This window comes from Neolamprologus multifasciatus, chromosome 8 (genome assembly GCF_963576455.1).
Source record: "Neolamprologus multifasciatus chromosome 8, fNeoMul1.2, whole genome shotgun sequence".
NCBI classification, from domain to species: domain Eukaryota; kingdom Metazoa; phylum Chordata; class Actinopteri; order Cichliformes; family Cichlidae; genus Neolamprologus; species Neolamprologus multifasciatus.
In genome coordinates, this window is record NC_140446.1 from 4,621,331 (window position 1) to 4,637,498 (window position 16,168).

Consider the following 16,168-nt stretch of genomic DNA (forward strand, 5'->3'; position numbering starts at 1 on the left):
GTGGAAGAGAGACAGAGGTTAATAACAGATATGATTCAATACAGAGAGGTCTGTTAACACATAGTGAGTGAGAAAGGTGACTGGAAAGGAAAAACTCAATGCATCATGGGAATCCCCCGGCAGCCTACATCTATTGCAGCATAACTAAGGGAGGATTCAGGGTCACCTGGTCCAGCCCTAACTATATGCTTTAGCAAAAAGGAAAGTTTTAAGTCTAATCTTAAAAGTAGAGATAGTGTCTGTCTCCCGAATCCAAACTGGAAGCTGGTTCCACAGAAGAGGGGCCTGAAAACTGAAGGCTCTGCCTCCCATTCTACTTTTAAATACTCTAGGAACAACAAGTAGACCTGCAGAGCGGGAGCGAAGTGCTCTAATAGGGTGATATGGTACTACAAGGTCATTAAGATAAGATGGGGCCTGATTATTTAAGACCTTGTATGTGAGGAGCAGGATTTTGAATTCAATTCTGGATTTAACAGGAAGCCAATGAAGGGAAGCCAAAACAGGAGAAATATGCTCTCTCTTTCTAGTCCCTGTCAGGACTCTTGCTGCAGCATTTTGGATTAACTGAAGGCTTTTCAGTGAGTTTTTTGGACATCCTGATAATAATGAATTGCAGTCGTCCAGCCTGGAAATAATAAATGCATGAACTAGTTTTTCAGCGTCACTCTGAGACAGGATATTTCTAATTTATTTATATACCATAAACCAAATTTTAGAGGGTAACATGGTCAGAAATGGATGTAGTGCATGGCAGTAATTGAGTGAATATAAAAAGAGCTAAGAGCTCACATGTGTAGGTAAAGTAGAAAAATGACTCCATTAGTTTGACTTTATTTTTCTGCCATGATGGATATTTTATTTTGAAATGTTGAATAATGAAGTACATTAGCTGTGTAACATGCAATAGAAAATAAAACACTGACTATGGTAAGAATTTATTACTGCTAAATTATTTTTATTAATTCATTTTTAAGTAATAACATCAGATATTTTCCATTTCCAACTTTGCCTCTGAAAAGTTTAAGCCTTTTTCTCCTTTTATATAGCACTGAGAACTGAGTGGTTTATTATTTTAGTTTGTATATCTTTATTGTTTAACTGTGGTGGTGTCTAGTTTTATTTTTCCTTAACATTCATTACAAACTGTTCTCTTTTTGTGTGTTTCATTCATATACGGTATGATACTATGATGCAGTCATGCGTGTCGTCATAGTATCATAGTATTATGTGATTGGTCAGATCAGCCGTGTTGGTCCACTGTGTGCTGCCAAAAACCCCTCTGAGCCACTGGGACCTCTGGAGGCGCCCCCTAGTGTCTGACACTGGCACTTTCTTTGTTTATCTACAGGATGCATCAGAACAATTTGGTTTTTATTGTGGGGAGTTTTAGCTTGTGTTTGTTCGGGTTTTTTTTTTTTAAGTATTATTTGGACTTCACTGTGTTTCAGTCCCACCTGCTCGTATCATTGTTTGTTTGACAGATTGGATATGGCACCACGGAGAACAGCCCCGTGACGTTCCTCGCCTCCCCACTGGACAACATGGAGAGAAAGACTGAGACTGTTGGCTACATTACAGATCACCTGGAGGTAATTTGGCATGCTTCTCAATATAAATACTGAAATGCATTAAAATAAGATTTATTTTGAGTGCAAAAACTCATCCAAACACAACAATTTGGGGAGGGCTGAACACTTGAATAAAAATCAGCAGGGAAGAAAACTTTTATTGTGACAAACAGTTATCGGTGAGGGTGAATATTGGGGGAATATAGGGCAAAAAAACAAAGTAATGGTTTCAAAGAAAGCTTGTACTAGTCTGAGTGACTCAAAACGTCACTTCTTTAGCTCTGTGCAATACACCAAAAAATGTTTGGTGAATAAAAGTTTGAATCATTAGTCACCTGCTCCACAGGCTAAAATAGTGGACCCTACAACCGGGATGATCGTACCTGTGGGTGCCTCAGGGGAGATTATGATCAGAGGATACTGTGTGATGCTGGAATACTGGAACGACAAAGCAAAAACAGATGAGTGCATCACTAAAGACCGGTGGTACAAAACTGGGTAAGTTTAATACTGTTGACCATAGTATTTTATTACAGTGATTAGAGTATTCTGTTACAGGTACTGAACTGTGGTGGTTTGAATCATATCTTTCTGATAGACTCCAGTTTGTTCATGTAAATGGAGAGTCTTCTTCACACACTGAGGTTAATTATGGAGTTCCACAGGGTTCAGTGCTAGGGCCAATTCTGTTTACATTATACATGCTTCCCTCACCAGTATCATTAGAAGACATAGCATACATTTTAATGGCTATGCAGATGACACCCAACGTTATCTGTCCATGAAGCCAGATAACACACACCAATTAGTTAAACTGCAGGAATGTCTTAAAGATATAAAGACCTGGATGGCCGCTAACTTTCTGCTTCTAAATTCAGATAAAACTGAAGTCACTGTACTCGGCCCTGAAAATCTTAGGGTATCTAACCAAATGCTTGCTCTGGATGGGATTACCTCGGCCTCCACTAACACTGTGAGGAACCTTGGAGTTGTTTTTGACCAGGATATGTTGGTCAATTTCTTATATTAAAGTTTTAGCCTTTTTTTCCTTTCCATTGTCACGAAGCGCTTGATCATAGTCTGATTGTTGGGGTATTCTCTGTATCATTGTAGACCTCATAATATAAAGCACCTTGAAGTGTTTCTCTGTGACAAATTTGAAATAAAAATCTAATTGAAGTCTTTAGTTAATCATCACTACTTTACAGCTATGAGTATTGTCTGCATTTTCAGGCAGATAGGCTTTAAAAATGACTTCTGATTCTGTTAAAAGGCTGATTTTTCTCCAATTTAACGGTTTCTTTGTCCTCTTGGCCAGCGACATCGGCAGCATGGATACATACGGCTACTGCAGGATAGACGGCAGGATTAAAGACATGATCATCAGGGGAGGAGAGAACATTTACCCGGCAGAGATCGAGCAGTTTCTGCACAGACACCCCAAAGTTAAAGAGGCACAGGTGAGCTCAAACAGCAAGGGCTGAGCAGTAAACCTGGAGGGTGTTATAGGAAAACAAGAAGGGAGACTAACTGTACTCAATTATTTACTAGAAACTCTGTCGGTGAACTTCAGAAGCGCACAGAGTAAGTTTTATTTTAACATCAGACTGGCGTTCACTAAGATTGCTACAGCAGAAATTAATTTTACTGAACATTGCTGCTTCCAACTTTTTAAGAAAATGTTAACATTTAAAATATTTGTTTTTTTTAAATTATATTAACCCCTTAAAGAGTGTCTTGACTTGGCTTAATCTTTTGGCCCTTCATGTCATGTCTAATCCTCTGTATTTGTCTTAGTTTGAACCTCCAAAGTTCTGTTAAGATATTTAAGATTTTGTACTGCTGACTGTTTGCTGTGTGATTCTAAATGTTCCTCGTTTCCTGCAATCTTTCAGGTGGTTGGAGTTAAAGATGAGCGTATGGGTGAGGAGATCTGTGCCTGCATCAAACTGGTGGACGGAGCAGACTGCACTGCAGAAGAAATCAAAGCTTACTGCAAGGGACAGGTGGGGCACAGTTCACGTCTCATATTTCATAATGAGCTGGAATTGTGTTGCACCATAATGAGCTCTATTCATTTGCTCCTTTCAGATCTCCCACTTCAAGATTCCTCGTTACATACTTTTTGTAACCAGCTACCCACTCACGATCACTGGAAAGGTAATTTCCTCAGTCCTGGCTCCTCTACCGAGCTCATAAAAAGCAGGAATTTCTTCCAGGATTCTTACAAATGACATAAATTAATCAGCAGGTTTCATAAAATGTCATTCATCCTGAGTGAAAAACATCTGTATTTAGCAGCTGCTGTAACAGTCTGCAAAAATTTAGGGGAAGGAGAAATCCAGGATGAAAACACAAACTCCCCTCTGGTTCTTGTGTTTCTCTCGTGGGATCCTATTTAATATCATTTACTGTAGACTTGGCCCTGTGTTTGAACAGGCCTGGCCTGAATGCTCTCAGACAGGAGGGACGGGGAGCTATTACTCGTCTGCACGCACACTATGGCCTGTTAGATGAATCCCAGAGGGGTGGCAGGCCGTACTCGACCTGGACCATCAGATCAGATAAAACCAAAACCTCGATTTGAGATTCTTTCTAAACGGATCAAGTACGCTATGATAAAACTTTCAGAAAAATGCAAAAAATGTTCTTCGTTCATGTTATTATTGTAACAAGCATTACTCATTTGTCTGCTCAGATCAGCGGGTGATTGTTTGTGGCATTCAAACACATGTGGGAAGTTGCAGAATGCCCTCTGATGGACAGAATATGCGACATCAATGCAACGTTGATTGAATGGTGTTTCTCTTGTCGTTTGTTTAATTTTAAATTTTATTTATCGTGGAATATTTTAGTTGAGCTCTAAAAATGAACGTCACTCAGATAAATAGGAAAGTTACTGGTGCATTTTTGGTTTGCTTGGAGATTTCTGTGTGAAAAGAAAAGAAGCCAAACCACAGGAAAATGCTAAGAGTTTACAAACTGGGGTAAATCTGACCACAAGGGTCTCTTCACGTCAGTAGTTTGTATATTCTGCTCTGATGTAGCTAATGCATTGTGTTGGTTTAAACTTATTTTTGCCATTTAAGAAAAAAAATATACTGTTGGTATTTACATAGAGAGCAGAGTGACAAGTTGCATGTAAGAGACTGATCCTTGCATGTGTATTTCTGGGAGTCCCTGTTTTGAGGCATAAAATATGGGGGTAATTAAATCAAGTGTGCACACCGATTTACGTTTACCACACGCTATTTAGCACTAATTCTGCCAACATTTAACACAGAGAAAGAGCATGTCTTATTTTTTTTATTTTTAGAAAACTTCTGTAAATCACCCGTAAAACTAACCACACCCATTAGTGATATTTGGGGTTTGCATTCACATGTTGTTTTGTCTAATTTAGTAAAACTGGCACTTGTAATCCAAGCTGACGCACCAAAAACTTCACTATCTAGTTGTTGGATGAGTTGTTACGAGGTGGAAAATTATCCATAGAGGTCAGACCAGACTTGTAAACATGTTTATTTATGCTGTAAAATTATATAATTTAACATGGAAGTCTGTGAGGACCAGTGTTGGTCAAGTTACTTGAAAAAAGTAATCAGTAATTAATTACTGATTACTTCCCCAAAAAAGTAATCCCGTTACTTTACTGATTACTTATTTTCAAAAGTAATTAATTACTTAGTTACTTAGTTACTTTTTAAAAACATGATTTACAACCTGAATAGGTGATAAAGCGATAGATCTTTCAGCTCAATTCTACTTTTTCTGCATAATCCATCATACAAAATGTAATCAAATGGAAAAGTCTCTTTTTAAAACTTGTTTTGTTAGTTTTAATCTTTTAACTTTATGCATGAAGCAAAATTTTAATTATATGCAACATTCTCTGACTGGAAGAAATTAGTTTAACATTTAAACCTATTTTCTGCACATTCCAGCACATAAAATATATATAATTTTTTTTTTTTGTGTTTACACTCACTCTTTCAGATGCAAGTAAAACACAGCAGAAAATAAATAAAGTCAAAGACTAGCGGTCCTTTTGCTCTATTTTCACCTGTAAAGCAGGAGTAGAGTAGGCGGAGGTTTATCCTGGTGCAGGTGTGCTGCGGTCAGTGGAAGAATCCGCGAGTTTCTCTGTGAGTTTCCCATTACGTCGTAGCTACTCGGTGCTTGCTTGGAAGTTTAGGGGGTTTTTTTTGCTGTAAAAAGAAGTTTTCTTCCCACGCACAACGGACACTAATGTTTTTGTCACTTTTTATGGAATCAAACTCAAAGTAAGGTCAGTACTTCCACGCTTTAAACGCTGCACGCTCATACTCTCTCTGCACTCGATATATGATCCATTGTTGATCTGCACACAGCTGTTGTCCACGAACATCACACTCGCTTACGTCACTGTCATGAGACATTCTCGCAAGAATGTAAAAAAAAAAAAAAAAGTAATCGGATTACAGTAACGCGTTCCCATCTCTGGTGAGGACTGACTCACTTTTGGAGGCAACCTTAAGTGATTATTAGAGGAAGTAATCGAATTAGATTCACTTGTAGTTTTGGCAATTTTCACAGAGATGCATTTGACATCTGAGTGCTCAAAGCTGTTATGAAAGACTCTTAGATTGATTTAAAATCATTATTTATTGTATTGACCCCAGTTAGTGACAGATTTTAATTTGCGTTCTGATTTCTTACGAATTAAATGGAATCACCAGCATACAATAAAACACTCGACCCCATTTACTAATAGGTTTTTATATATTCGTGTACTTCGACACTGCAGATTTGTCCATTTAGTGCTCCTGCAAAAAGTTGTTGTTGATTCGTGTCATTCTTCTTTTTGTCTTTCAGATCCAAAAGAACAAACTGAGTGAACAGGTGGAGAAGCAACTGAAGAAGTGAAAATGAAAAGCTACAAACTGTACAGAAGGAATTTGATTAATACGTGTGCGTGATTCTGATACCAAAGATACAAATTGGGGTTGTCAGAACTGGCCAACAGAAATCGCCTCAAGATCTTAAAACATCTGAAGAGACAACCTGAGCATTCTGTGGAAATTCAGCTAAAATGCCACATGGCTCTGTATATTTTCCTGTAACGAGTGGTTACAGGGACAATGTAAACCCCCCCCCCCCCCCCCCCCCCCCCCCAAATACGGTATCCTGAAAATAGTCCCACATAGAAACACTATTTACTTTTAAGGGCCCTTTTTAAGTGCTTTTGTCTGTATAGGCAGGACTCTTTTTTTTATGCTGTTGAGGCACACGCTAATTTTTATTTTGCAAAACAATTTATAAAAACAAAAATCTTCATTATATGAACTTGAAATAAACCTTTTTACAAATTATTAAAACCAGGCATGGGCGTTCCTCTTGTTACGGGAAGAATGAAAGTGTTTTTTTATTGTCCTCAATGGCAGGTGCAGGCCTCTTAAGCCTGCCATTCAGAAATATTCACACATGTTCCACTTTAAAAAAATATGAGCTTTAAAGTGAGTGAGCATTGTTCAGAGCTGTAAAGAATTTCCTGACCAGGCTACATGTGCAGTTCACCTGACGCTGGGCTGCTGGATCGGATGTCGTCTCCTGTCTAGACCTGAAGGACTCGGCCCAGAAATAGCCCTTAAGAGCCCAAATGAAAACAAACTGTGCTCCTGGCTCTTAAGAGAGAACCTCAAGGTTTATTTAGCATTTTTTATTTAACATATTTTGGGTTTGGATTAAATGTTTCAGGACATGGTATTCCTACCATGCGCCAAGTACAGGAGGTGGTTTTAACAGGGAAAGGCAAAGGAATGTACATTTCAAGGAGGAAAAATGGGATTTGAGACAAAGAGTGAGTTTGTTCTCCTTTTAGACTCGAGACTTTTGTTTTCAAATTGTCACCATGCATTCCTTTGACTGAGAGGTTATTACAGGTGATACTAATAACCAAACTGTTCTCCCAAGAGGTGAATGCATTGGTGGAGCAATGCATACAAAAGTATCTTGGACTCCCTCATGTGGCAGGAAAAAGCACACAAAAAGGCCAAAGATTTGTTGAGCAAATTTATTTTGGATGAGGAAAAACATCACTTGCGTTCTTGTGGCATTGAGTTAGGTTTGTCTTTTTCCTGCTTCAAAATGACAACGCCTCCATAAAGAAATGCTTGTCCCCACTTTGGTGTGGAAGAACTGCACCGATCTCTGAACCTCAACCACATCCAGAACCTCTGGAGGAGTCGGAGCAGGTTCAACATCTGGGGCCTGATGTATAAATACGTACACAAAGCCATACTTGGATTTTTTTTTTCTCCTCTACACATAATGTGATATTTAGAGAGGAACAATTTGCAAACCACATGCAACCTTCAGGCCATGTCTACGTGGTTGTTTCAAACCTGAAAAATATTTTAGTGGCGAAGGTTGTGTTGGCTCAGAGAACATATCGTGGTGCACATTTATGCACTAAATCCAGAAAGCTGATCTGGTGACTTATCTCTTCCAGTCAATGACTGTTAGATTAGAAAAATGCAAGCTATTATTATACAAAGTCAGGCAATTTTAGACTGAGAAGCCAATTTAATCCTCCTCCCTTGTTATTTCAAGTAGATGACAGATTTAGAATCAATCTGAAGTGGTGTACGTATGTTTTGGTGGACCTAACTGTATATCAATGATGCATCATCTTGGTATTTTCATCGCCTTCCAGGAGACAAAACACAAGATCCGAACATAAGCCACTAACAGACAAATACTCATGAGATACTCTTTGATGTCACACGTTAAGCAAAGAAATAACATGTTATTAGTTAAGTCTATTCTTGGTTTAGTATACGAGTCAATGGTTAAGAGGGACAATAGCATTTCAAGTAGCAAAGGTGGAGTTTTATGGATTTCTGGGTGTATCCTCCAAAGACTTGAAAGAATATGTGATGAGTGGAGTGATGTCAGACTTTTGATTGTATGTGCATTTCAACAGAGCTTAAGTTGAGTGTTTAGAATACAAAGTTAGAGAGACGAGGCTCAGTTGGTTTGGACATGTGCAGAAAAGGGAGCCTGAGCTGCCAGGCAGGAGCGGGAAAAAAAAAGAAAATCTGGGAGATTTGTGGATGTAGTGAAGGATGAGATGCAGAGGGTTGGTGTGACAAAAGACGATGTTGGGATAGAGTGAGATGGAGGCAGATGACCCCCCAGAGGGAGAAGTGGGAAGAAGAAGAATTTCCTGATCTTACTGACCACTGACAGCGCCTCAGACATGAAGTCAAATTTAACCACATGCTTTCATTTTAATCCAAATTTACTTAAATAGCACAAAATCACAACAATAGTCACCTCAAGACATTTAATATTGTAAGACCCTACAGTAATGCAGAGAAAACCCTAACAATCAAACTGCTGCCTCTGACCAAACACTTGGTGACAGCAGGAAGAAAGAACTCCCTTTTAAGAGAAAGAAACCTGAAGAAACCAGGTTCACAGAGGGGCAGCCATCATGTGACTGCTGTTTTGGTATTTTAAGGTATCTTGTTGATGCCTTAAAGACTTCAAACTGGGAGTAAACTTTTCACAATGAAAGGTTTACTCACAGTTAATGAGAGAATTACTTTATTAATACCAAAAAAGCAGCATAGTTTTTGTCAAGTGAATCCATTACTTCTTACCAGCGGATGTTCAATATGTTTTTATTTTTTTTTTAAACAACATTTCAAATTTGGGTTCCAGCGGGTGAAACATCTGTGACGCTCTCACAGAGAGTGAATCACAGAGAGAGCAAACTTATAAAAAAATAAAGGTCTGTGCTGTGTCTTTAGTCTTTGGGCAGCGGGATGCCGACTGCCGTCTGCTGCCCCTCCATCTGCTGCTGTGCCTGCGCCACCTCTTCCTCGCTGCAGGAGTCCTGCAGAAACACGGTAGCCAGGTTGCGCAGACGCGGGCTCTCGGAGAGGGAGAAGCGCAGCATGCACTGCAGGATGGCGGGATCGGTGATCTGAGAGCGTGACGTGGGTGTTAGGAGGTTCGTGAGGGTGGTGATGGCTGACAGGACCGTCTCTTCCCTCTGGCTCGACAAGCAGTTTGTGACTAAGCGGATGCCCTCGCTCTGCAGGATGACATCTCTGCACTCAGGGTCCATGCTGAGGTTACAGAGCCCCCCTGAGATCACGAGAGACAAAATCAGAGATAAAGGCTTGATAGTTGCTGCAGACAATGAAGGAGATGTCACTGTGACACCCACCCATCCCAAACTCCACAAAGTTCTCATTCTCCTCAGTCAGCATGTCCAAGAAGAGGTCGATCACCTGCAGCTCCCTCAGATACTCCACGTTCTTTGGATCGTATGCAAAATTGGCCAAATTAGCCAGAACTTGTTCCTTTGCCTCTGAGGAGGAAAAACAAAGCTTTTAATCACATAAAATGAGAACTATGGAGTGCCAAAATTAAATAGTCAAATATTTAGTTAAAAGTCTAATTAATTCATTCAAATATATCAATTTAATAAATGTGTATTTAATAATTTCAAATATTGAATAATTATTTGATGACGTACGTCACCAAAGAGGAGCACCTATAGGCACCTATTGTTTATGTTTTTGTTCTATTTACTTTATTTTATGATTCATATTATTGTCTTGTGGATCTTGAGTTGGAGCAGAAAGGCAAGATTGGAAAAAAGATAACAGAAGAAAGCAGAGTAGTGAGTTTAAAGTTGAATCCAAACACAGCTGCTCCCACCGTCGCTGTCGGTGTCCTGAAACTCGGTGACCAGAGTTTGTAAATACTCAAAGCGGTCAGAGCCTCCGGACGAGCCGCTCCTCCACATGATCCACCACCAGCTCCGCTCTCTGCTTTATTCTTTTCAGTTCGTTCCCGGCTCGGTCTGACCATGAAATCCCTCCGTGTAGCTGCGTGGATGAGACGAAGGTTCCGTTTAATCGATTTTTGTTTTAAAATCAGTTTCGATCTGCTAGCATACGGTCAAGCCGCGCTTACGCAGAATCAAATCTAATTTACATTTTTCATACGCAGTTAAAGGTCTTTTATCATAGTTTTTTGTTAATGTGGCCCTAATACTCCCTCATACAATATGACACAAAATAGAAATACTGTCAAGCGGAAGCTAGGGTCACGTGGTACCGGAGGTTCCTAATAACTGTGGGACACGAAGGGGGTGTGTACAGCACCTCAGCCAACTGTAGGGGAAGGTCAGTGTTTAAAGTTCAAAATAAAGCCACGAAAATGACGCAGCACAAACTGTCAGCCGGGAAACGGCTCGCCAAACCGATCCTGTTCGGGACGATCATCGTTGGACTCGCTGCTGCTTTCATTAACAGGTAACGTTAAAGCGTGTTTACAGCTCAGCCACCTGTACGTAACAGACGTGATGTACGTGACATGTGCACATGCAAGTGTTTACTGCACACCTTATTAATAAACATGCAGCTCCAAAAGAGCCGATCAGAAGTGAAGATTATAAAAGCAGCACGACTTCGCTGTTAAAAGGTACTACAGGGGAAGCAGTACGACTGCGTATTAGGCCCATTCTGCAGTCCTTTGGAAGTTAAAGAGAAAAAGCTCAGAATTTTAGAATTTTTAATTTACTAAAAAAAAAAAAAAATTTTGATGAAAGAAATGGGCAAATTTACATGGAGAAAGCATTCAAAGTTAGGAGGAAAAAATGCCGAATTAATGAAAAATAAACGGTTAGTTTATTGTTTTAAAATGGCAAACGTATCAGAAAAAAAATAGCAAATTTACCAGAAATAATGGAACAATAATGAGAAACAAGGACAAACTTATTAGAAAAAAGGAGCAAATTTATAAGGCAGTAACATTATATATATATATATATATATATATATATATATATATATATATATATATATATATATATATATATACACACACATACATACATACATGTCAAATTTCTGAGGTAGCAATGAGCAAAGTTCAGACGTATTAAATTACAAAATCAAAAAAGGTAAGCTTATTAGAAAAAAATAGGACATTTTAAAGAGGAAAATGAACATATTTCAAAGAAATTAGCAAAGGATAAATTTAAATTTAGATCATTATGTTTCCAAGAAAAATGAGCAAAGTTCCAAGATAATAAATACCGAAATCTTAAAAAAAAAAAAAAAAAAGACACATTCCCAAGGGGGAAACAAAGAAAAGAATACATTTCAGAGAGTCTGGCGGAGCATTTGCGAGCGAGGAAACTCAGTATGTGGTGATGTCCATGGGCTCCCTGACTGACAAATAAATTTCTAGTTCCCGTTTCCTAGCTATGAAGATTTGCTTCAAGGTTATTACGAGGTCTCATTAAGTAAAATTATTGTAAGAAATGCCGACATCGCCACGAGTAAGGTGTAGCAGGACCTGGAGCTGCTCTGTTCCCTGTGCAGGAGAGTTATAAAATCAGTTTATGCGATATATTTCCTTATGATTTTGTATATTTGGTGTATTTTGAATGCAGATTTATTCTCCTTGTTGTTTTTGTATTGCTCTTTGTGCATGATTGCTGGTAAGCATGTCTGTAAGCCAGGTTTAACAGCAGGAACAATAAAATGACTGAACTGAACTGTGAACAGCTGTCTGTGTTGGGCCTGCAGCAGACTGATAACCGGCTCTGTAACAGCTGAGATGGGCTCTAACCTCCTGCCTGGCTGTATCTAAAATGCCTTTAGTCATATTTAAATCATGTTAAAGGTATTGAATTTGCAGATGTTGTTTTTAAGACCTCTAGAAAAGCCCTGTCAATACAATACAATTAATTTCAAAGGTTTTTTCATTAACTTTTAGTCCCACTAACTCGTTCGTGCTGTTAGTGCACCAGAGATTTTACAGCACAGTAGAGAAGCTCTGCAAATTGAACAGCTGTGTTTTGTCTGACCAAAAGTCCAAGGAGAAATCTTTACTGTTCAGTGCTGTGTTGTACGGACTGGACATTTTGGCACTGCTGGTTTTGTCTTTTTAATTGACATCCCTAAAAGCTTTGAAGGAGCCCTGAAATAACCTCATTATTGAAACTCCCGAAACGATTGATTCTTTGGTCAAAATTCAACAAAAGAGAAAGAAAAGATGAATATTTAGTTACAGTGGACAACTGCTTGTTTTGTTTTTTTTATTGTTAGAAAAATGGAAACAGAGTAGGTTTCCAAACACACAAAATCTGTTTTTTCACACTGAACCACCTACGTCACATTAGAAGAAAGGTTGTAATCTTACCATTAATCTTTTCTGGTTCTCTATTAATTCTCACTTGTCATTTGTTTTCATTCGGTACTTCCTCTGATGTGCAGACACAGGTTTTTCGAGGACGTCGTTGAACTCAGGGCTCAGGAGCGAGCGCGCAATGACGCCAAGAGGTTGGAGGTCCTGGAGAGGCGGCAGAAGCAGATCGATGATCTGACCGAGAAGAAGCAGCAAGGAGGGAGCGGCTGAAGGCGGCAGCAGCCTGAACCTCAGTGCCTCTGCAGCAGACTGTAATACAGAGCAGGTCTCCACAGGTGGACGCTGCACATGTCCACATATGCAAAGATGGCTTTGCTGAATATTTTTACCGAGGCCTGCTTACAGTAATGGATTTATTGAAGTAACCCTCACAGATTTGTATAGACATCTGGGCTGGACACAACACTGTCCAAGACGCCCAGTAAAGGAGCTTAAACAGCATCTTTCTTGTACTTACGTGTTTTTCCAGCAGGGGGCAGAGTTGACTGCAACCTAATGGACTGTATGAATGAAAATCTCTTTAACTATAAATTATTTGTGACATACATTGTTGAAGATCATTTATTTAACATGCACGCCACAGAGGTTTTCATGTTTATTTTGTTGGTGTGAGTTTAGTTTAATCAGGATTAAAAATCAAAGCACAAAGCCGTACAACAAACATCAGCTCTGCCTTCAGTTTTTGCTCAATGAAGCAGGAAAATCAGACTCCTTAATGTTGGGATGTATTCAGTCTGATGGATGCTAGCAAGTAATAACTGATGCTGATCTGTCAAAATAAAGGTTTTAAATTCACTATCAGTGTGACATGAAATAATTATTCACTCAAATATCAGATCTGTAATCTGTAACTAATAACTAAACATTGTAGATAGAGAGAAAAGGCCATTAGTCCAGCATTCTACTGTAAAGAAGTACAAAATTTTAAATTCCCAAGTAAAGGTTTCAGAAATTTGTGCTTAAGTTCAGTACATGAGAAAATGTGCTTGTTTGCTTTTCTCCACTCTAAAATAAAGAAAGCTACTTTCAGATTTTCCGTTATTCACAAGGGATCAACTCAGCAGGTAGCGCCGCATATTTGATTTGGCAGATTTTTTTATGCCAGACGCAACTCGCCAAGGGATTTGTGTCTCCTCCCGGGATCCAGCAGGGTATCTTTCGCTTGTGTACATCAGCAATTATGATAGTTAACAATAGAAAATAACAGATGCAGTATAACCATAGACTGTAAATACAAAACATGGATGGGTCTGCCTGTGCAGAAATCCCTTGACCAGCAGGGGGCATCTCCTCTGAGATGGTAATGTGCAATACCACTGATTTCCTTTCTGATCAGACACCAAGTCAAATTCAGGGTGGTATGGACGTTACTGATCCGATGTCGATGCTTTGTACAAAAACGTGTGTTATTGTATTTTAAATTATAGCTTCATAATGATTACAGGACATCAGACTACTTGTTCTTATTGTTTAATTGTGAAGAATTATCATATAGAAATAAAAAACCTAAATTTGTGTGTTAATTGATGCTATTTGAACACACTTTCCCTCATTCACAGTGCCACTCTACAAATTTTGGTATCGATCCAATACCAAGCAAATACAGGGCCAGTATTGCCGATGTCAGTACCAATAATTTTAAGTTATTCAGGCAGCTAACTGGGGGAGAGTAGCGTGCAGTGACTGATGAGATGAATTCTCAAGTTTCAAATTCTGAACACATTTTAATCACCACTATGTCACTGTGATTGTTACTTTCCACAATAATTAGTTAACACAACAAAAAACACCTTTCAGCTTTTCATGTGTTTTGAAACTGGGTTTTAGTATCGATACTATATTTGGATCGATCCGCTCACCTCTACTGCATACAAGTCTAATACTCACTGTGATGATAGTGATCAGTGTTCTGAATTTCAGTCACTAGTGTGAATTCTTATTGTATTAGGGTAAGTACAAGGCTTTCCCCTGGTGTAGTGGTTAAAATAGTTGCCTTGCATGCAAAGAGCTCCAGTTCAAGACAGGTAGGATACATGACATTCCTAAGTAGCTAGTCAGGAAGGTTGTTAGGAATGTCGTGTGGTGCAAAACCTGTGGGGCCAAACTTTACCTGTGTTTTCTAGTGTAAAAGCTTTTTAACATGCCTATTGCGTTATGTTACACAGAGCTCTGCTATTCAAGAACACTTTAACACACAGCCTGGGGGTTTGAACCAATGACCTTCTAATTAGCAGACAACCCACACTACCTGCTAAGCCACAGCTGTTCACAGATAGATGCAAACACACAGGCTTTATTTGTCCATGAACTCCTCTTACACGATGTGGAGTTGCACTACCAAACTTGGTACGCTATAGCACCCTGAAGCTTCTTATCTACATCAGATGTTATGTCATCATCACGTTTCCTAAGAACAACCTGGGCTAAGTTCACACTGCAGGCGAAAGCGCATCAAATCCGATTTTTTTGACCCTATGCGACCCATATCCGATCATGGTGTGACAGTGTGAACGGCACAAATCCGATATTTTCAAATCCGATCTGGGTCACTTTCGTATGTGATACTGAATCCGATACATATCCGATGTTTCAGAAAGCTGCTGTTTGATGGTCAAGTCGCATTAAATCCATCTTTTACGTCACTGACACAAGACAGACGCCAATTATCAGCGCCGGAGAAGACATCGCGAACGCTTCCTGGCCATCCCGTGAAACTGCTGGGAAGACAACGTTGGAGAAACGTGAACATTTTATTTGCGCTGCATAATCTGCAGATTCTGACAGAAATCTGCAACCATCCTTTGAAGCAGCGCTCCTCTAAAACAGCAATAAAGATCATTATTAGGTTATTTACATTATTATGTAAATAACAAAATAACTTAAAGCAAAATTGGGAAACGTAAAGTCTTTATATTAAGGGAAAACAGTCAAACAATACTGTTTGCTCTGGGTCTAAACAGAGCGCGTTGTGTGTGACGTCTTCTTTTGCGCATGCGGGCCGCTTTGAGCGTTCACACTAGAGCGCGTTTGCTGTCGCATTTTATTTGTTGTGTGAACGAGCAGACAAAAAAAATCGGATTTGATCAAAATTGAGCATTAAGACCTGCAGTGTGAACGTAGCCCTAGTAACCAGCTAAAATGACCTATTTTTAGCCTTTACGCACTTGTCACACATTTTAAAAGCATTGTAGAATTTTAATTTCATGACATGAAAATTAAGTTTCAGCCACATAAGTTGAATAATAAAAACACTAAATGGTTCTTATATGATAAAGCCATCGCGTTGCCTGGCAGCCACATAGCACGAGGCCAAAATGATTTTCAGCATTAAAAAAAAAAAAAATCTACAACCTATTTTTTTATTTATTCATTTTTTAAAA

At 39.1% G+C, this 16,168-nt stretch overlaps 2 protein-coding genes across 5 annotated transcripts in view; one reads left to right on the forward strand and one right to left on the reverse strand.

Moving 5' to 3' along the window:
- The window catches only part of acsf2 (acyl-CoA synthetase family member 2), a 56,274-nt gene extending 42,691 nt beyond the window's left edge, over positions 1 to 13,583 (forward strand). For all 4 annotated transcript variants that reach the window (XM_085169354.1, XM_085169355.1, XM_085169357.1 and 1 more), the window contains 7 exons: positions 1,485 to 1,592; positions 1,918 to 2,069; positions 2,890 to 3,031; positions 3,467 to 3,577; positions 3,663 to 3,731; positions 6,426 to 10,885; positions 12,857 to 13,583. In XM_085169354.1, the coding sequence (XP_085025480.1) occupies positions 1,485 to 1,592; positions 1,918 to 2,069; positions 2,890 to 3,031; positions 3,467 to 3,577; positions 3,663 to 3,731; positions 6,426 to 6,476 (633 nt within the window). In that variant the 3' untranslated portion in view covers positions 6,477 to 10,885; positions 12,857 to 13,583. The remainder of the gene's footprint in view (positions 1 to 1,484; positions 1,593 to 1,917; positions 2,070 to 2,889; positions 3,032 to 3,466; positions 3,578 to 3,662; positions 3,732 to 6,425; positions 10,886 to 12,856) is intronic.
- Positions 8,836 to 10,425, reverse strand: armc7 (armadillo repeat containing 7). The gene is made up of 3 exons (XM_085169372.1): positions 10,287 to 10,425; positions 9,790 to 9,933; positions 8,836 to 9,707 (listed from the first exon to the last, which is right to left on the reverse strand). The coding sequence occupies exons 1-3, from the start codon at positions 10,372 to 10,374 to the stop codon at positions 9,364 to 9,366; spliced, it is 576 nt and encodes a 191-aa protein (XP_085025498.1). The 5' UTR covers positions 10,375 to 10,425; the 3' UTR covers positions 8,836 to 9,363.
- Positions 13,584 to 16,168: the final 2,585 nt, after the last annotated feature.

Bases quoted from the DNA above. Each gene is read 5' to 3' on its own strand.
- armc7 (XM_085169372.1), bottom strand. From the start codon at position 10,374: ATGTGGAGGAGCGGCTCGTCCGGAGGCTCTGACCGCTTTGAGTATTTA. The intron at 9,934-10,286 runs GTGGGAGCAGCT...TTTCCTCCTCAG, and splicing joins TCAGGACACCGACAGCGACG to AGGCAAAGGAACAAGTTCTG. The intron at 9,708-9,789 runs GTGGGTGTCACA...TCGTGATCTCAG, and splicing joins CTTTGTGGAGTTTGGGATGG to GGGGGCTCTGTAACCTCAGC.